Source organism: Lissotriton vulgaris, chromosome 11, assembly GCF_964263255.1.
Source record: "Lissotriton vulgaris chromosome 11, aLisVul1.2, whole genome shotgun sequence".
NCBI lineage: Eukaryota > Metazoa > Chordata > Amphibia > Caudata > Salamandridae > Lissotriton > Lissotriton vulgaris.
Genome location: NC_141699.1, coordinates 654,573,811 through 654,595,838, shown reverse-complemented (window position 1 = coordinate 654,595,838; position 22,028 = coordinate 654,573,811). Strand labels below are relative to the sequence as shown.

Here is a 22,028-nt window from a genome sequence, read left to right as displayed (position 1 = left end):
TCTTACCTCCCAATCTTTAACCCTAACCCATTAATGCCCAATCTCTATAATCAAAATGCTACACCTCCAGACCCCATTCCTGTATCCTTAAATACTAGGGGCCCAATTCACAGAACTAACTTAAGACAAAATCCTATACTTACCACCATTTTGGTATTCACAGAAGGCACTTACTCATTTTGGTATTCACAGAAGGCACTTACTCCTTTCGGTATTCACAGAAGTTAGGAGTCCTAACTTTAGGACTCCTAAATGCCTTCTGTGAATCTCGAAAGTCTTAAAGTTAGGATTTTTCTCAGTTTAGGAGTAGTAAAGTAAGGACTCCTAACTTTAGGACTCCTTAACTGAGAAAAATCCTAACTTTAAGACTTTCGGTATTCACAGAAGGCATTAAGGAGTCCTAAAGTTAGGAGTCCTAACTTTATTAATCCTAAACTGAGAAAATCCTAACTTTAGGACTTTCGGTATTCACAGAAGGCATTTAGGAGTCCTAAAGTTATGACTCCTAACGTCTGTGAATACCAAAATGAGTAAATGTCTTCTGTGAATACCAAAATGGTAGTAAGTTTAGGATTTTGTCTTAAGTTAGGTCTGTGAATCAGGCCCGGTATCCTATACCCTTAAACCCAAATATTCAACACCTTCTACACTGTTTATACTTGAATATGTTTGGGGATCAATCACTTTAGGCAATACTCCTTTTTTTAAACTTTTTATTTTTGAATAATTAAGATCACATGTGTACTTATTTGTATTTCTGGTTCTGCGTCGCAGTAATCTTCATTAAAGTTGTAAATGTTAAAATAATTTCTCACTGAGTATGGGGACCCCAGAACACTTAAAACCATATATTTATGTAACAATTCAGGTGCAAAAATAATCAGCAAAATTAATACCATGCAGCAAATTCCAAAGCCTAACAATGGCTGATTATTTTTCAAGGAAATAGAAGAATTACAATTTCAGTTCTCTTTCAAACTCTACACTGCTACATTTCATCTAAGAAAGGCAACCTAAGGTGTGAAGAATCGTTATGTGCATTTGTGAAGCGCACTATCACCCACAAGGGTATACTGGCTCTGTGCTGGTATGCGTGCCAAGCCCTGTCGATAGTAGGTTTTTACTTAAAAAGGCAGGTCATGTGGAAATTAAAGATGAAGAGGAGGTTCTGAGGTGACGTGCAAGGCCGTTCGTTGGTTTAAGAGCCGTACGAGAGAATGCCAGTCCTCCAGATCTGGTTCTGAATATGCATGAGATTTATGCGAGTAGGAGTCCTGCAGAGTGGGGGTGTCTAGTTGGTTGGTGGAAGGAGGTGCTCAAATAGGTGGGGCCGAAGTTGTGTAGTGCCTTGAATGTGTGTGTGAGGAGTTTGGAGAACACGCTACTTACGTTTGGGAATACTTTCTCTGGTGGAGACTAAACTGAAGTTACACCAGGCCCTTCTCAGACATTCTTTTCCATCATAGCTGTTCTGGACACAGTGCAGTTTCAGGCCTATCCTCCTTAATGGCGAGTTCGGGATAATCAGTAGGTGTGTGGAATTGAATCAAATATCTACTTGTCCATGGGGGCAGGTTGCTTCATAAATCTACTTTTCCTGTAACAAAATCCTCTTGTCCCTTTGGTGCCATGTAATTCAGCGACAAATTATGGCAGCAATCTCTTTATATAAGAGCTCTGATATAGCCTCTCTGATTATGCCAGGGCTTATACCTTAGTAGTGTTTGAATACTTGTAATCCCCTTATGTTGCCAAGTCTCCGCAGATCCACATACTGGAGCTGAAGATAGTGGTAAGCATTATTTACATGGTTAGAATGCGCTTTTGAGTCTATGCAAACCTACTAACTTGTATGTTTTAAGGGTTTTCAACAACACTTCTCTAATCTGTTCCCATACTGAGAAATGTTGGCAATTAACTCCTGGAAATGGCAGACGTGAACCTTCTTACAGAGTAGGGGAAAAAAGTGGTTGGAGGGAAAGTGAACTTGCAAACACTCAGATTTTCGCATGAGCAAATCTACACATGCATATTTGCTCATGCTGAAGTGCAGTTCCCAGATATTTTCTAGGAGTACTATTTCTTCTCCGACTTCTGTAAATTCTTGGGAATTCATGAAAGCTGTATAGCTGCACTTTATGCAAAGACATATACTATGGGCGGACTTTTGAGACTTTCTTTAATAACTGGGACTCTGATTTGGTCTGGCGTTGACGTGACCTTTTGAGTTTATTAAAATGATGTCTCTCTCTGTATCGTCTGGCTTCACTGTGAGTGACAGCATTCTGCTCTTTCACAAGAAGCATATTGGCACACAAAGGAGTTTTGGTCAGTGCCAGTAACTCCTGTGGCAGTGTGCGTCACGGAAAGAAAAGTAAGTGGAGGAAGACAAACTCACATTTGAATCTAACTCTGAAAGCTGAGCAAATGTGACAAGATAACAAGATTTAAAGGCATTTTCATTGCTCATTCACTTTGTTAGCAAGCAGAACGCTTGTTGTCAGCTAACCAGAATGAGCAAGTAGGCCTTAAAAACAGCTCTTCCTGATTAAATTTGGATTGCCATAGCGAGTGGGCGAGTGGAATTTTCGAGCCCTGGTGAGCTTAGCTGTCATCCTCCTGTCAACAATGGTTTGGGAGAGTATGGTTCGAGGATCCTCAGTGACCAAAGGAAGCACCTGCGAGTAAGTGGGTATATAGGCCCACAAGGCACACAGTGTTCATTGACCGCAGTGCCAGGCTCGCAGAAGAAAACATCTTCTTTCATATGGTATTCAGCCATTCGTATTCCCTGTTTAGTGGAGTGGTAGGGAATACACCAGGATTTATTTCGGAAGTGGAGGCTTGAGCCCCCAAGCTCTAAGGGGTAGACTGTTGGGTGAGGAAGTTGAGTTCCCCGTGTCGGGAGCGGGAGGCGATGGCGTCAGTGCCCGTACCAGGCTCCGAGTAGGACATCTGTAAGAAGGGAGAAGCAGTTCAGAAGGGGTAATTCCGGCTGGAGTAACTCCATCAAGATGTTTGTCTTCATAGCCACAGGGCAGATAAAAGGTCCGGGACCTCAGACACCCTCCACATCCCCATTGCAAATGAGGCTCCCTCCTCCATGACAACAGTAGGAGACCAAGCCAGTATCTGGGGACATGTGCAGTCCACTGGCATACGCCAAGTCTCCTCACACCAGTTGTCCTCGTTTAGGGTCTAAGGGCTGGAAGTAATAAGGACTGAGTGGCCCACTCCCCCTTCCCCAAGTCCTAACCCATAGGAATAGGGCTCAGGCTCCCGCCTGGATGGAAAGCCTCCAGTTGGCGTCAGACAACGCTCATCCGGCTTCCTGTCATACTCAGGGATAAAAATGGGGGACGTCGGCAGTGGGACCGGGACCAGGGAAGGTTGAGGTAGCTCAACCGGCATTGGTCCGGATTGGTCCATGGATTCCAAAGGACAAACGAGGGCGATCCAGAAGGCGGAAAGGCAGTAGGGGCCACTTCCTACCCCGCGGGACCCGAGAACGCGACAGCAGCCATGGACCACCCAAATATAAGGTGCATGGCCTCAAAACTCAAGGGGTTGGGATGGGGTCGTACCAGCTCCTGGAAACTCAGGAGGCCCGGAGACGATCAAGGCACAGGCTCAACCGTGGTTCCTGGCAAGAGTGCTAGGTCTGTGGCATGGGCTTGCACAACAGATGAAATATTAATTTGTCATAGAGCTCCAGCCTTAACAAAACTTTGTCACAGGTTTTGTGAATGACAAATTGTCCTGTCTAATATATACTATCCACTACTCTTTATATCCTTTCCTATTTTCCTCTTTCTCTTAAGATTGGGTTATTTTCTATATATTATACCGATTTTAACATATTGTATAGATCCTTATGCAGTATTTGGATGATTGATCTACACCTGTATTTGGTTCTTAATGCTGTGAAGTGAGAACTTTTTTATAATTGTTTTTATTAAAATATTTTGTACAACTGCAAGTCTATATTTGCATAGTGGCAGAGTACTTTTAATTGAAAGTATATTTTTTACTTAGTTTGAAGTCAAGTCAGGATGATTGAAGTATGTGATCAATGAGAATGCAGTAATTATTGAGTGATAATTGTTTTGCCAAAAGAAAAACCTATATTCTCTTTCTTTTTTTAAATTTTTATTAGGAAACCTCAGGATTACATCATGTGCAAAGCAAGGAAGGGCCAAAATGTAAATGTAAATGTAAATGTATAGGCATTTATATAGCGCACTACTTACCCGGAGGGTCCCAAGGCGCTTCGACCGCTGCGAAACCCTTCCTGGCTTCCCTGAGAGATGGTCCCTTAATGGGTATCTCCAGGGTGAGACCAGGCATCCCCAGCGGTCTGGTGGGGCCGTTAGTGAAGATGAGGCAAGCTAATGCCCAGAGTTGCCGAGTGTGATCGCTGATCAGAGTGGGCACCGAGGCGAGAGAATTATCGAGTCCGCTGACCCTGGTCCAGAAACCTGCCGCGCTGGGAATCGAACCCTGGTCTCGGGCCGTCCTCTGCTCTCGGGTCTGCCGCCTCTAACCAGTGAGCCACACTACTTCACAAAGGACACCATACAATAACATCACATGTCAAAATATCTTGCAACAAAGGATAACTACACTGTGTTCTCAAGCCAGGCTGGCAGTATTAAATCAGGATTAGCGACCAAAATTATCCACAGTGTTACAGGATGTGTGAGGATTCCAATTTATAATAAAGTTGAAGGATCAAACGAAAGGCAATATTACGATATCAGTTACAGAGCTATTTACGTGGCAGGATATTAGCCTTCAATTAAACGTACCAGTGGGAGAACAATAGGAAAATATAAGTCTGAGAACAAACCCACCGAACCACAGTGACCCACTCATGAAGCAAGCAATGTGAACAGGATTTCGTAGCGTAAAGGGAAACAAACAATGATCCTCCCAAGGAACCCAAACCCCGACTCCAACTATAAAAAAGATAGAAAAAGGAAGATTATATCAAGAACGAACAAGAGAGGAAGAAAGAAAAAGCGGGCCATGGAGACAAAGAAGAAACAAAAAACACGTCCCACCCCCACCCCCCACCCTGCATGCAGCGGAAGGCCACGGCCCACCCCCCCCATAGGCATGCCTGTCGCCCCAGGAAACCCCAAAGAAGGTAAAATAGGAGGAGGGCCCAAGCTCCGGCCCCAGACACGCCCCCCCCCCCACCCATCCTGAAAAAACAAGTAAGCCCACCCTAATGGAGGGCAAGCAGCAATGTACAATCATCCCAATCACCCCTAGTCACCATCTTAAGCCATGTCACAGTCCGGCACCAAAAACATCCATTGAGCACATAAGTCCAAGTTCAGCCTTGGCCGGTACGAGCTACGGCAGCAATGCGTCGCACATCGAGAGGAAGCAGGGTCAATGAGTCCACAGTCCCTTTTGGAGCCGATGCAGCAGCAAGACAGAGCAAAAAAGTCAACGCGATAGTGCGACTCCATAGCACCCTAGGCATCGAGAAAAACGGGTAATGCAAAGCGGGAGCGGTAGTAGCCAGCTGGGAGGTGTAAAAGTCAGCAAACACAGTAGCTCGGTCACACGTCCCACCAAGTCCGTTGTCCTGTTGCACACACTTTAGAGAGTCCTCATTGTTGACAAACCGGGAAAGGTCGGGCTCTGGCTCGACATCTTGGCCATCCGCCTTTGTACAACTCGCCGTCGCCTGCGAGGAAGCAACAAGCATCCAGCAACTACTCAAGGCGGAGTGCAGGTCTTTAAGGGCCAGTAGGACGTCTCGCGTTGTGGGTTCCATCGCCACTTCACCAATCTATGTGGCGCACCTCTCTTCCAGGGAACCCGGTAGTTAGAAAGTCAATGGCTGCCAGCAACACAACAATGGGTCTCACCAGGCACATTCAAAATCGAGATCACCCACCGTACTGCAAGGCGCTTACCAGGCGTGTCCGAATTCTCCCGTAAATCAGCATTGCAAGGAGATCCGTCGGCCGCCGGCAGTCTCCGGGGTAGGTCGGAGCCGGAACGTTCGTCAAGAAGTATCGCCAAGTAAACAATCAGAAACAGGCTCCGGCGAAAACCTTTGTTGGGCTGCTCGAGGGGCGCCAGCGCCAATCTCCGATCGGCAGTATCCGGCCGCGTCCAATCACAATCCCGGTCTGGATCACCGGGCGAAGATGGCCGGTCGGAGCCGATGTTATTCAGTCGCGCGCCGGCTGCTGCGCCACTCGAGATCCCGGCTCACTCAGTGCACGGGCCGGGAAGTTTGGGACGACGGATCTCGGCCATGAGAGACAGATTTCGGGCCGGAGTGACACAGCCGGGCTCCGTAGGCAGTCATCTGTACGTGGCCGCAATCGGGATGCAGGATTGATGCCAGGATGGTGCGGAGGTAAGGGCGAGCGGCGGAGCCGGGCTTCTATGCGGCCAAAATTTTGGCCGCCGTCTCGGCTCCCTATATTCTCTTTCTTGAATGCCTACACTCCTCCCTCTCGTCAGATGACTTCGACGGACAGGGCGAAGTCGAAGACCTCTTTGACTTCTTGTTGTTTCTTATTTTTGTGGAACTTACCCAAATGTCTGGACAATTTCAACAGGGATGATAATTTATGGCTCTGTGACGGATCATGGGACCTTCCTCTAGGTCACGATCGAGACCGTCGTGGTGATGCACCTCGAGCAGCAAGGAGCTTGATCAACTGCACCCTCAAGGCCTTGGGAGCATGGCACGACAATCAATGCAGGTCTTGACATTGTGGTTGTGCTCCAGACATCAGAGACAGATGGTAGAAAAAGGTCAGTCAAAAAGGGACGAGGAGTATCTCTTTTCTGTATCTGAACTGACTGGCAGAACGAAAATAAATCAGGCCAGCACGCTGGGGTGGCACCTATAGAGGCATTGCACACGTCACTGGGAAGTGGACAACATCAATGACGTCACACAGAGTCGAATGACACTGCCTAATGGCAAGCAGGGGTAAAGCTCAAGAAATAATTTCCAGATCGAGTCTGATTCCTAGGGATAATTCTAAGGTAAGGATTATGTGGCTAGATATCTCTATCAGATATGAGAACATTTGTGTATCAGGCGCTAATGGAGTTCCTAAGGTGTAGTGTGATGCAAGTTCTGTATGGGAGGTTAATGATGAGTTTGGCTGCTGAGTTCAGGATGGTTTTAGTAAGTTGTTTGGTGATCCCAGTGTAGGGGATGTGTCTGTAGTCCAACTTGCTGGTGACTAGGCATGAGTGACAGTTTTTCTAATGTTGCTTGACAGCTATTTGAAAATCTTCCTCAGCATCCTCAGTGTGTGAAAGCAGGATGAAACAGGGTGTAGCAATGGCACTGACTTGTGCAGTCATGTCCAGTTTGCTGTTGATGATTATTTCGAGGTTGCTGGCAAGAGTGCTGTGCCTGAGTCTGAACAGTCACCAGTTAGAGTCCCATAATGAGGTGTTTTAGTCAGAGATCACTACTTCTGTCTTGTCAGTGTTGAGCTTGAGACAAATGGGTTTCATCCAGTTAACTTTGGGCATGCATGCAATTAACTTGTTTCTTGTGTTAGGTGTTTGGTAGAGAGGGAAAGTATGAGTTGGGTGTTGCTGGCATAGGAGAGGATATTCATGTGATACTCCAATGAGCAAAACAAAATGATTTTCCACAATGTTTTCCCCATGAGGGGTCCCTCACAGACCCCACCATCAGTCCCATGGGGTCAGGATACCTCTGGAGTACATACATTTTTTTTCTTCGTTAGTTTCAAAACTACTTAACAGATTTACATCAAATTACAAAAAGCACTTTCAGGATGAAGATCTAGCTTTCAGCAAAATTTGGTATAATTCAGTTTAGCGGTTCAGGCTGTAGTTGTGTCTAAAATCCATAAGGGAGATTTCATGGGAAAAACATGTTTTGCTACCCTCTTTTTTCTCAGCCCCTGCTTGACGAATTACCTCAACACTTTCCAGACAGCAGCTGAAGTGAGTGGCAAACTAGTTTTGAAAATTCCATGAAAATTCAAATGGCGCCAAAGTTATTAGCACAACAGGAAGTACTTTTCCTATGCAAACTAGGTTGCAACTATAACAACCCACTGCTGGCAATCGCCAGCAGGATGGATGAATGGATGGATGGAGATAGACAGACAGACAGATAGGTAGTTAGTTTCAGGGTGAACCGTCAAGTGGGGGCCAAGAAAAACAGGAGTTGGGGGTCCCAAAGCACTTTTTCCATAGGGAAAATTAAACGACACAGAGGAAACAGCTGAACAGAATTACACCAAATCTGATAGAAAGCTAGATCTTTACCTAGAAACAGTGCTTTTTGTGATTTTGTGTAATTCTGTTCAGTCGTTTTTTGAGAAATGAATGTTAAAACAAATAGTAGCATCTAGGTCCAGTGGACTACAGGACCGCCATATTAAAATATACCAACCTGATTGGCTGGCCTCAACATCAACAGAGATGTTGGGCGGCCATTTTATTAATGGAGGAAAAGGAAAAAAACGTATAAGGGGGCAGGGTAGAGGTGCCATGTCCCCTTAAAGTCCATATGGGGGATGCCAGAAACCCAACATTTAAAAATAAAATAAAAAACAACTTTGTGTCGCAGATCTCTTGTGATCTAGCGCAACCCTAACCCCTTCAGTGCTCATGACAGAATGGTTCAGTCATGAGCACAAGTGCAAAAAATCCCTCTGCTTTAAACAGCAGAGGGATTTCCATGTTTCTTTTTTGCCTTGGGAGGTGGGGAAGAGCTTTCCCAACCTCCCAAGGCATATTTTTGTTTTCCATGTAATGACAATCACGCGCGTGATGCGATGTCGTCATTATACCGAAAACTAAACTGAAACTTAGTTTCAGTTTTGGGGCTGAAAGAAACACATGGGAGAGGTATTGTTGGAAAGAGGAGAATCTCAGGAAAAAAATACTTTAGATTACATTAAAAAATAGAAATTCACTAATAAAAGCAAAAGCTGAAGGGATATTATAGTTAATTGACAATGTCAGTCATAGTTTTACATTTTAAACCTGAAAGAACCCATAAATTCAGCAGTTCTCCATTACATTCACTTCGGCCACGCACTGCTAATGACCTTGCATATTCCATCCCTCACAACACGTTGAATGGCATCACAAATGACATCTCAAATGATATCACTGATGACATCATCCAAACTATTAATCTTCAATTACAAACAAGCAAAGCATTTCACACATGTAAATAAACACTAAATCGAGCAGAATCATGTAAAGCACAAATTACATGCACATATCTGCATATAAAAAATTATTACAGTCAAGTTTACTTCTTCAAGACACCAAAAACATTTTATGCTACAAGTCACTACTACACAAAGCCTTTGCCTTGACAACTGTTCAGAGATCATACTTCCTCGAGACACCCAAGCCTTTTGTACCGCTTTATTAGGTAGCCAGGCCGCTAGTATGCACAGTCTTTGCACGGTGCATACCACTTTACGTACACCACTCCCTCCAGATAACTAGGCACCCTTATGTGTCCAAGCTCCTATTACACACAGCCTACACTGTAGTGTAGTTCCTATATTCCCAATAGGCTCTGCGCATTGGAATAACATAAACGATAGTGTAGACGTAGGACTGAGGTCGACTAGGTCTCTATTGAATATGTTAGACTTAATTGTGTGTGCCAGCTAGCTCAGAGGTCACTAGAAACTTTCCCGAGTAAACAAGAAGGCGTTAACTTTCCTGAATAGACAAGAAGGGATTAGCTTCTGATAACCATATCACATGACAACTTTGTTCCCCCTGCAATAAGGAATATCTCCAGAGTCGCGGAAACAATAGATAGTTATTTCACTCAGTCAATCGTGCCTGCTTCGTTTCACCAGAAGTGCAGAGAAATAGAGAGACGGGCGTTTTCAATAAAAGGGTTATTTATTGAGCAGTCTTCTTTCTCATGCAAGAGAAATGAATTACCACAATTGCAATACTTGTCATAAAATAAAGTGCGTACAGTAAAAGTAGTATTTATGAAATAATACTGTAAAAGCATTTATATGGTTTCTGAGCCATAAGATACTTAAAATGGATAAAATACATACCATGATAAAATAATGACTAAACGTACTCAACTGGTGTTTCTAAGATATGCCTACCCCGGTGTACCTAACCTAAGCCTAGTACATGGGAAGGAGTAGATGAGTTACAGTTTTTGCCAAGAATCTGAATCAAGAATTCTCTAAGGGTCTAATCAGCTACGTACCTTGGGTAAAAAATGAAGGAGGTCTTGTATCTCTCTCTCAGGACTCGATCTCCCAGCAACCCGCGAGGGTGTCAGGGAAACACTGGAGCTGGATTTCTTGGTAGGAGAAAAGACAGCGTCTCTCTCAGTGCGTCAGCAGGGAGGGTCGGCTTCATTCGGCACTCGCATCAGCAGGGCGTCGAGCAAGTAGATAGCCGATCTGCTCCAAACAACCATGTGTTGCTTAAGGCAGATGTTGGTATATTTATACCTGGAAGGTGCTGAGTTTGACGTAAGGTTGGACATAAGACGTCACTAAGAACTGGCAGTTCTTTCAGGACTCTCAGGAGTTCTAGGACAAATCAAAACAGAAGCAGGGGGAATTCCCGGGCTGCTGGAGGCTTTGTTTGTTTAAGAACGCGTTATACTTTCTAGGAGTCTATGGGAGTAGCCTTGCCGTATTTGAACTGCTTGGCTATGACTTAATATGGATATGATTCTTATGCCTTTATAAGGATATGATTTGTTATATTACAACAAGTATATCGGAGGGTCTGACACACAGTGAATCCTAACAGGGTATCCTCTAACAGCTCCAAACTATGTTTATCGAAAATACCGGGGTCATCCCCTTGATGATCAGGGAGGGATGCCCATCAGTCACCACACGGAACCGCCCTTCATCATTTGGGATTCCACCAAGACCACCAATGGATAAGCTGATATACTACCACGGTCGGGGGTCCTAGATGTAGGAAGGAGCTCCACCGCCGGTCAGTAAGGTCTGGCTAGGGTCTTGTTTCTCAAGTTTTGAGATAAGAGAAAACTGGGGACTGATGTTGCAGTGCTCAAAAGTGTTGAAATAAAAAGACAAAAAAAGGTGTAGATAAAATAGGATAGGGGGTACCTATAACTTTATTCTGATGTTACCCTACCTTCCAATGTTAAAAAGTAGTAGTTACTGACAGTCAAAAAATATGCAGACCGTCTAGATGTAATATATGGTCGACATGTTTCAGCAAACTAAAGACATAGTTGTCGTTGCTTTCTTCAGGACCAAGGTTAACTAATAGCTACTGCAAACAAAGTGATAGTGAATACATCTGAGTGCTCAAAATCAAAATAAGATACAGAGATCACCTGATTTCACTAGGTGTTCTGCTCCCTCTTAACATGAAATCGTGTTTGTAAGAGGTATGGACCTCACCCCACCTGGCCACGGCTCAGGAAAGAGGAGAAGCACCGCTCTCTCCGTCGGTACTTCAGTGTCGGCATCCAAGCCCATTAGGGAGGCCATTCGGCTTGGATGCCGATGCTGAAGTACTGACGGAGAGAGCGGTGCTTCTCCTCTTTCCTGAGCCGTGGCCAGGTGGGGTGAGGTCCATACCTCTAACAAACATGATTTCATGTTAAGAGGGAGCAGAACACCTAGTGAAATCAGGTGATCTGTGTATCTTATTTTGATTTTGAGCACTCAGTTGTATTCACTATCACTATGTTTGCAGTAGCTATTAGTTAACCTTGGTCCTGAAGAAAGCAACGACAACTATGTCTTTAGTTTGCTGAAACATGTCGACCATATATTACATCTAGACGGTCTGTATATTTTTTGACTGTCAGTAACTACTACTTTTTAACATTGGAAGGTAGGGTAACATCAGAATAAAGTTATAGGTACCCCCCTATCCTATTTTATCTACACCTTTTTTTGTCTTTTTATTTCAACACTTTTGAGCACTGCAACATCAGTCCCCAGTTTTCTCTCATCTCAAAACTTGAGAAACAAGACCCTAGCCAGACCTTACTGACCGGCGGTGGACCTCCTTCCTACATCTAGGACCCCCGACCGTGGTAGTATATCCGCTTATCCATTGGTGGTCTTGGTGGAAACCCAAATGATGAAGGGCGGTTCCGTGTGGTGACTGATGGGCATCTCTCCCTGATCATCAAGGGGATGACCCCGGTATTTTCGATACACACAGTTTGGTGCTGTTAGAGGATACCCTGTTAGGATTCACTGTGTGTCAGACCCTCCGATATACTTGTTGTAATATGTATGTAGGGAACATGTTGGAGCATGGTCTTTAAAATTCCAATTGGTCCCAACTACCTGTTTTTTGCTTATGATTTGTTATAACCACATACGAGCATAAATTGGGAATATCTAATTAGGGTCCTAGATACATTCACAACAACACCCTGTGTATAACTCTTCACAGAGAGCTCACTCCTTCTAGACAAACAAGCCCCCTTAGGTGGTCAAGCCCCAAACTCCGCACAGCTATCGCCGAGCACCAGGCACTCTTAGGTGGCCAAGCTTCTACTACGCACAGCCTTTGCACTGTGTACAGGATCAGAGAGGACCTGCTTTAAGCAATTTAGGCTGGACAGTTCCTATTGGAAAAAGGCCAGAACTAATTTGTATTTGGCTGCGTCTGTTCTGAAGTGGAATGTCCAATGGCCTGGGATATAGCCACCAAGTAAAAACCAATGGTTGAGATTAATTTAAACATCCATCCATCATTGTTCTGTATTCTTCACTAAAACATGACAATCACTTGCAGATGAGGGAAAGTTTGAAAGCTACTTACGTTTTAGGCTTTAAATGAAGAACATATTGTTTTCCTTCAGCCATAATCACATAGGATGCATCCTAAACACAGCAAAACCGCACCATTGATGTTAAAAATTATTATAGCTATACAAATACCAAATAATCAGAAACTTTTGAGTTTTCTACATGATGGAAAGAACACGAAAATAAATATTCTTTTCTCATATCCAATAAATCATTAACAAATAAAGGCAATGCCAGCAAAACTAAACCCCTACTTGTAATTTCTCTCTTAAATACAGTCAATTTAGGTATTTATGTAATACTTCCAGAGAATTGATGCACCTCAAGGTACTTGCTGATTGTGTGAGTGCTTTGAAGATTCAGATAACACAAAAGTGAGAAATTGGGCTGTGAGTTGAGGGGGTGAAACCCTACTCAAGCAAGAGCCACAATCCTTTTCAGGGTGAACCACAAAAAGTCCCTAAATTAACCTGTGCTTAACCCTGTGGTAGCTTGGGACAAGAGCAGTTAGTCTTAACTTAGAGGCAATGTGTGGGGGCCAGGCTTTGCCTGGCCACAAGATGGCCGCACCTTGAGTGGGCCCTGCCGACCGAGCGACCAAATCCATCATAATACGACACCTGGAAGATGCATAAACCCTCCAAATTGTTAATTTGCGCTCCTGACTGACCATCAGACTAGATCTGCCTAATTGCAGCCGGTGTCCCCTGGCTGGAATGAGAGTCGGCCTATAGAACAAGTTACTTACCTTCGGTAACGATATATCTGTAAGAAACATTAGTTAGTGTTAGATTCCTTACCTTAGAATATCCCCAGGCGTCAGTCTGGATCCGGAAACTTTTGCGTAGCAGTACCCCTGCGCGTCGGTAGGCGTCGTCTGCAGGCGTCCCCTGCGGCTCCGCGTCCGTCGTCGGCGTCGTGCGCCGTGATGACGTCGCTGGAGTATATAGACGCCGCCTCCGCGCGCTGACGTCAGTTCTTTGTACACAGCTTTTCCGCGCCAGGAGACGCAGAGCCATGAGAGAACCAACACTGGTGCCATGTAAAAACTAGGGCCCTGAAAGGGATGTCCTTAACCCTAGGTATCAGTTCGCAGAACGGGGAGGATGGGTGGGTTCGGTAAGGAATCTAACACTAACTAATGTTTCTTACAGATATATCGTTACCGAAGGTAAGTAACTTGTTCATCTGAAAGAAACACGTTAGTGTTACATTCCTTACCTTAGAATACATACCCCAGCAATACCAACCCCGGTGGTGGGTCTGCGAACCAATACAATACTACACCAGAAAGTCCTGGAGGACAGAACGGCCAAAGAAGCCATCCCTCCGGACTTGACTGTCCAGGCAGTAGTGCCTCGCAAAGGTGTGCAGCGAGGCCCACGTAGCCGCCTGGCAAATGTCCTGCAAGGGGACTCCCCGGCCCAGGGCAGTGGTAGCCGCCGTGGCCCGAGTGGAATGGGCCCTCAGCCCAACAGGAGGCTCCTTCCGAGCCAAAGAGTAGCACGCTTTGATGCAGAGAACGACCCATCGAGAGATGGTCCGTTTACAGACCGCCCGTCCCTTCTTCGCACCCACGTAGCCAACAAACAGTTGGTCATCCACCCGGAACTGGCGTGTGCGATCCATGTAAAATGAAAGCGCACGTTTTGGGTCCAGACGATGGAGCCGCTCTTCATCCTTTGAAGGATGCGGAGGCGGGAAGAAGGAAGGGAGGGTGATGGACTGCCTGATGTGAAAGGCCGAAACAACCTTGGGCAGGAAAGAAGGTCTAGTCCTCAGAACCACCTTGTCAGGATGAATGGACAGGAAAGGAGGTTGGACAGAAAGAGCCTGGAGCTCACTCACTCTCCTGGCAGAGGCGATGGCAACCAGGAAAGCCGTCTTTAAAGTCAGGAGACGGAGAGGGTAAGAATGAAGGGGCTCAAAGGGAGCACACATCAGAAAAGTTAGAACCAGGTTCAAATCCCACTGAGGCATCACAAACGAAACAGGTGGAAACATGTGAGTGATGCCTTTCAAGAATCGAGTTACAATCGGAGATTTGAACAAAGAAGGCTGATCAGGAAGCCTCAAAAAGGCTGAAAGGGCAGAAAGGTAGCCCTTGATAGTGCCCAGAGCAGAGCCCTGCTGGGCAAGAGAAAGAAGAAACAGAAGAACCTCCGAAAGAGGGGCAGAAAGAGGATCCACAGCCTTTGCTGTGCACCATGCCACAAATCTGTTCCACCGACAGGCGTATACCGACTTAGTGGAGGGACGCCTGGCTGCCAGAATAACATCACAGACTTCAGGAGGCAAGTCAAATGGCCTCAACTGCCGCCGCTCAATCTCCAAGCATGGAGGTGGAGACTGGACAGGTTCGGGTGGAGGACCGTCCCCTGCTGCTGCGACAGAAGGTCCTCCTGAAGGGGCAGGCGGATCGGGGGACCGACTGACATGCTGAGTAGCTCGGGATACCAGTATCTTCGAGCCCAGTCCGGAGCAACAAGGATAACTTGGGCCCGGTCGCGCCTGATCTTCTTCAGCACTCTGGGCAGAAGTGGTATAGGCGGAAAGGCGTATAACAGACCGCAACTCCACTCGCGCCGAAAGGCGTCGCCGTGCGAGTGCCGTCTTGGAAACTCCAACGCGCAGAACTGATGACATTGCGCGTTCTCTTCGGTGGCGAATAGATCTAACCAAGGCTCTCCCCATTGCAGAAAGATGCCTTGCGCCACGTCCGAGTTCAGACGCCATTCGTGATCCATCGAGCACCGACGGCTGAGTTCGTCCGCCCTGGCGTTCAGAGAACCTGCCAGGTGTTGAACCGTCAGAGTCACGCCCTGACGTTCCAGCCATTGCCAGAGGCGCAGAGCCTCCTGGCAAAGGGTCCACGACCCCACTCCGCCCTGTTTGTTGCAGTACCACATGGCGGTGGTGTTGTCGGTGAACACCTGCACTACACTCCCGTTGACAAAGGGGAGGAATGCCTTCAGTGCCAGACGAATCGCCCGCAGCTCCAACAGATTGATATGGAGCCGGGACTCCGCCGGAGACCAGATGCCTCTGATCTCTGCCTCTCCCAAGTGGCCACCCCAGCCCTGGAGGGACGCGTCCGTCACGACAACGTGCTCCGGTTGGGGAAGGGAGAGGGACTTGCCCCTGACCCAATCGCGGTCCGTAAGCCACCACTGCAGTTGTCTCGCAGTGCCCTCCGAGATCAAGACGTGGTCGGACAAGTTGCCCTGATGCTGGGCCCACTGAAACTTCAGGTCCCACTGCAGAGCCCGCATCCGCCACCGGGCGTGATGCACCAGAAGGATGCAGGAAGCCATCAGTCCCAGCAGCCGCAGCGTCAACCTGACCGAAACCCTGGATAGCGGCTGAAAGATGGGAATCAAAGCCTGAATATCCCGAACCCGCCGTTCCGGAGGATAAACCCGAAACTGCGCCGAGTCCAGAACCGCTCCGATGAAAAGGAGCTTTTGAGAGGGACACAGGCGTGATTTCGGCACATTGATGGAGAACCCCAGGTCGTGCAAGAGGTCCGCCGTCATCTGAAGGTGGTGGACGACTGTCTGGGGCGAGCCCGCCTTCAACAACCAGTCGTCTAGGTAGGGGAAGACTGAAACCCCCAACCTGTGCAGATGGGCTGCGACCACCGCCATCACCTTTGTGAACACCCGTGGGGCGCTGGTAAGGCCGAAGGGAAGCACGATAAACTGAAAGTGCTCCAGGCCTACCGTGAACCGCAGGTAACGCCGGGGATGTGAAAATAGGCGTCCTGCAAGTCCAACGCTACCATCCAGTCGTGTGGGTCTAGAGCAGCCAAGACCTGAGCTAACGTCAACATCTTGAACTTCTCCTTCCGGAGGAAGCCGTTGACGTTCCTTAGATCCAAGATAGGACGTAGGCCCCCCTTGTCCTTCTTGGGCACCAGAAAGTAGTGGGAATAACAACCACGCCCTACTTCTGGCCCAGGAACGCGCTCGATGGCCCCCTTGGCCAAGAGGGCCGTAACTTCCTCCTGCAGAAGTGTCAAGTGGTCCCCCGACACACGGTGGTTCTGCGGTGGCATGGCTGGAGGAGAGGTCTCGAAGGGGAGGGAGTAGCCCCTTCGGACGATTTGCAGCACCCACCTGTCCGAAGTGATCGTGCGCCAGTGAGCGTGGTGATGGCGAACCCTGCCACCCACTGGCGTCACATGGGGCCGAAAGCACGGACTAGGAGGATTTTGGGGTAGATGCTGCGGGGGAAGGTGTGGTCTGACCCCGCCGTTGTCCCCGACCGCCACCACGGCGGTTTCCACGGCCGCCACCGCGTTGAAAGGATTGTTGCGGCGCGTGGCTGGCAGCACGTGTGGGGGCGCCCCTTCCTTGGCCACGAAAGGGACGAAACGAACCCGGTTGCTGACGCTGGGTCGAGAGACCCAAGGACTTGGCCGTGACCCTGGAGTCCTTGAAGCGTTCCAGCGCGTGGTCCGCCTTGTCACCGAACAGGTGACAGCCATCGAACGGCATGTCCATCAAGGTATTCTGGACATCTGCCGAAAAATTGGCGGATCTCAGCCAGGCGTGGCGACGAATCGCCACCGTCGTTGACATAGCTCTGCCCAGCGAGTCGGTCGTATCAAGACCACACCGTATCGAATATTTCGCTGCATCTCGGCCCTCAGCCACAGCCTGACCGAGTTTTGCCCGCACCTCCATGGGGCATTCTGGCAGCAGTTCCGCGACCGTATCCCACACAGAGTGGGTGTAGCGGCCCAAGAGGCAAGCGGTGTTGCAAGACCGCAGGCCCAAACTAATGGACGAGAAGACCTTCTTGCCAAATTGGTCATACCTCTTGGATTCCCGGTCGGGCGGGGCCGACGGGAATGCGGACTGGGAGGTCGAGGCCTGGATCACCAGACTCTCAGGAGTGGGGTGGGTAGACAGGAACTTGGGGTCGTCCGGACAAGGACGGTGGCGCCTGGCCACGTTCCGATCAACAGGCGGACCTGAAGCGGGCCTGGACCACGTGCCCAACAGAACGTCTGACAAGGCTTCATTAAACGGCAGCAGTGGCTCCTGTGGGCATGACTGCGGTTTGAAGACCTCGGTGAGGATGTTAGGCCTCACGGCCGCAACGGGGAGCTCAAGGTGTAAGGCCTTGGCAGCCCTCATCAGCACCACAGAATATGCAGCTCCCTCCACCGATGCCACGGAAGGAGGAGAGATCAAACCAGGGTTAGGAGAGTCGTCCAGACCACTGGCATCCCCCAAGTCACCTGTCCAGTCCGGGTCATACTGGCACTCGCGTGACAGAGGGTCCTCGGACCCCTCCCAACCTTCACCGAACTCTTTATCTTCTCCGTATTCGGAGTCAACGATGTAGACCGGCTCCTCGGGGTTCATGGGCCCCATCGGCGCCGGGACCGGCGTCGAGCGACGCCCGTCCGGCTCCGTGTCCGGCGTCGGTGAAGGTAAGGGGACGGCGCCGCCCGGAGCCGGCGTCGGAACCCCGCTGCCGGCCGGAGCCGGCACCGGAGAACCGGCGCCGCGCGGGGACGGCGCCGGGGGTAACCCCGATGGTAACGGCGCCGGAGAGGCCGGAAGGCCAGCCGGCGTCGAACCCGAAGGCCCTTGCGGCGCCTGGGGTCGGAGCCGTCGGCGGCGCCGGGGCCGGAGCCGTCGGCGGCGCCGGGGCCGGAGCCGTCGGCAGCGCCGAGGCAGGGACACCCGAACCGCCAGGGCCCCTAGACGGTAGCACTGGGCCCGAAGGCACCGTAGGCCCCGTCGGAGAACCGAGCGCCCTCATGGCCATGAGGAACGCCTCGATCTCCTCAGGCGTCGCGCCGTGCCCAGGGACCGGAGGGTATGAGGCAGGCCGCGCCGGCGACTTTCGCGGAGCCGCGGGGGTGGGGTCACCCGAGCCCCCGGCCGCATCGCGCGAGCGTCGGGGGGAGTCGGGGGTACGATGACGACGCCCCGACTTCTTGTGCTTCTTACCTGACGAGCCCGACGAGTGGTGTCGACTTCCGGAACGCTCGGCGCGGCTCCGCGACCGCTCCCTCGAACGCTCTCTCGACCTCCGGCCGGACCGGGACCGCTCCCGGTCCCGACGTGGGGCCGACACCCGGAGCTCCAGTAGCTTGCGGGACCGCTCCCGCCTAGCCTTGTTGGTGAGGGCCCGGCAGTCGACGCAGGAGTCCACGTCGTGGTCGGGGCCCAGACACCGGAGACAGAGGCGGTGGTGATCCGTGACCGACATCGTGCGCTCACAGTCATCACAGTGCTTGAACCCGGGCATCCTAACAGGCACAATAGTGAAATAACAATAGAAAAACTTGGTCAAAAGACCGGAGTACTGCTCTTCAGATCTGCGTCCACTGGCGCGGAAAAAAGAAGAACTGACGTCAGCGCGCGGAGGCGGCGTCTATATACTCCAGCGACGTCATCACGGCGCACGACGCCGACGACGGACGCGGAGCCGCAGGGGACGCCTGCAGACGACGCCTACCGACGCGCAGGGGTACTGCTACGCAAAAGTTTCCGGATCCAGACTGACGCCTGGGGATATTCTAAGGTAAGGAATCTAACACTAACGTGTTTCTTTCAGATGCTAGGCCTGCGTGAAGTACAAGCAGCTTGAATCGACAGATGGAACTGCGGGAGTCCCGCTGACAATGGACCCCGGAGCTGGCTCCCCCTAACAACAGAGCTGCCCACTGACGACCGGTGTTCTCTGGGCCTCGCTGTGGGGTGGCTGCTGAAGACTGCTGCCATAACCGGCCGGGCCTGGCGCGCCCCGCAGCGGGGCCTGGACATTGGACAGACGTGAGCCGGCGTAAAAAGGAAAACAGCAAAGGTTGCGGGCCCTGCGTACCAATGGAGCTGCAGTTGGTCTCTCCACGCAGAGAAATGTACCGCAGCAGCAGACTAGCTGGCGAGAAATACACCACCCACAGACCGCTGCGATTGCAGGAACACGAGGGGTGGCAGGCTGAGCTAGAGCAGGGCGGAGAAAATCCAGAGAGGCTACTGCACGCTCCCTGCTGCCCCCCTTGTGCTTATCCCCCAGTACAGAGCACCTATCTAACAATACTGGCACAACCACAGAGTGGAGAAAAGAACCTGGCCTACTGCAATTCACCTGCTGCCTGAACACACCTGAGCACACCTGCCGGACCCAGCTGTTGTAACCCAGAATTTGCTATCCTCATGCACAGGCCGGTGGGTGCATAGCTGACACTGAGCACACTTCACTGTGTTGCACTATAGAAGCCTACCGCTGAGGTTGGGCCTGTTGAGATCGGGGTCTGCCCATGACGCGACCCTGCGGACTGCGAACAGGTGAACAGAGACCTGTAGAAAAGTGAGCCACGTGCCAAATAGAGAGCCCAGAGACAACGATGGAACAGCTACCCTAGCAGCGCGCCATGGGGTGCCAAAACAGAGGATCAAATGCAGGAAAATAATGAGTGGCAGCTGTGGAGCAAGGTAGGAGAGACAACTGTGTGGGGCAGTGGGCCCGGTGTGGAGAACTGCAATAATGCGGGGGACTCTGCGGGGCTGTCATGCAATCCCTGCGGGGCCCCCGTGACCCACCTTCCGTGCGCACCGGGTTGTAGAGGATTCATAGTCATAGCGTCATTCACCTCATTGGCGCATGGGGACCAAGAATCTAAACATTTGAGAGCACCCTTGCCTGTAAACGCTTGCGGATGGCCTTAGAAGTCCGGCTGCTAGGTCTCAGCCCTGTGACTAACTTAGTCAAAGTGCAAAGATTCATAGACTGTAAATCAAAAGATACATTATTATACTACTAGGGGGCTGAGCTATTCAACCTGTTGGGGCCTGCTCATGGCCGGGCAGCTGCACCTGTACATTTGCAGACTTAGAGCACAGGAGAATGTTAGGGCACGACATCTGTGACTAGGGTAAATCTGACACCAAATAACCTATGCTCACATGCGGGGAGTGCGGGCACAATAGACCGGGTAACCTGCCTCAAGACACAGGGGGGCAGATGGCATAAATCTAGGTTACCGACACCCAAGATGAAGATACACGCTCGCTTCTGTTGGATGTCAAGACCAGTCTATAAACTATTGATTCAAAAGTGGACCTACACGCTGTCCGGTTGGACCAGGTCCAGCAGTGGCTTGACTGGCACCAAGAGTGCATAAACCACATGGAAACACGAATATCGGACACAGAAAACCAGCTGGACAGCCAACAAAGACTTTTAAAATTGGATAAAGTGCTCAAGGTCATAAAAGACAAAAATGAGGACCTAGAATGATGCTGTTGCATCATGTTGGAGGCCTTCAAAGCCCTTAATCTTCAACCCTTACCCCCCCCCCCCAAAAAAAAAAAAATTGCGCTCATGCAGAAACAATCTCTGCGTGACAGGAATCCCGAAGTCCACAGCCATTCCCAAGATGTTGGAGACCTGCTGCGAGAGCTATTTGGCACTGAGCTATCTGCTGTTTTTATTGTGGAGAGAGCACATAGGTGACTCAGACCTAGACCCCCGCCTGGGGCCCCGGCCAGGCCCATAATAGCTCGAATTTAAAACTACTGTGATTGAGATGCAATCCTCTGTTGTGCAAGAGAATGTGGGGAGGTACGTCATCAGGGCAACGTCCTATTCTTCTACCCGGATTTCATGGTGACAGTACAAGGTGCGAGACGGAAATTCCTGTCGGCCAAGCGAGCACTTCAACAACCTGGGGTGACGTATGCCCTGCTATATCCAGCTAGGCTGCAGGTATCACATAACGCCAAGATGCACTTCTTCTCTGACTCCACAGCGGCAATGAAGTTTGCCAAACACCTCAACAAAGCTAAGTGCACACCATCTAGATCCCCACGTCATTCTGAAGACGCCTGCACCAGCGACAATGATGTAGTGCACAACAGACTGATATACAAAGCCCACTCCACTCAAATAGACTTTATATGGGGAAGACTACAATGCGGATTAGTTACTTACCTGTAATCCTAGTTCTCTTCCAGGGGTATCCTCATCAAAGTCATAAGTGTGAGAAGTTGGCCTGATATATGATGTTTCCAATTCTGGAACCACCTTGTATCAGTCCAAACAACCCTTATGATGATTGGTTGTAAGTCAACCTTATAGACCAGTTATCCTAGTGGTAACGAGGACAAAGCAGTCTTAGGCTAAACTCTGAAAGGCATGTGAAGCCAGCTGTATTACCATACACAACCCCCTTGAATACCAAATGAAAGGACACCACACAGATATATA

General features: G+C 49.3%; 1 protein-coding gene across 1 annotated transcript in view; it reads right to left on the bottom strand.

Annotated features, from left to right (window-relative positions):
• LOC147683291 (disintegrin and metalloproteinase domain-containing protein 9-like) overlaps positions 1-22,028 on the bottom strand; it is a 2,469,977-nt gene that overhangs the window by 2,315,524 nt on the left and 132,425 nt on the right. Inside the window, exon 3 of the mRNA XM_086944815.1 lies at positions 12,808-12,869. Within this exon, the coding sequence (XP_086800941.1) occupies positions 12,808-12,869 (62 nt within the window). The remainder of the gene's footprint in view (positions 1-12,807; positions 12,870-22,028) is intronic.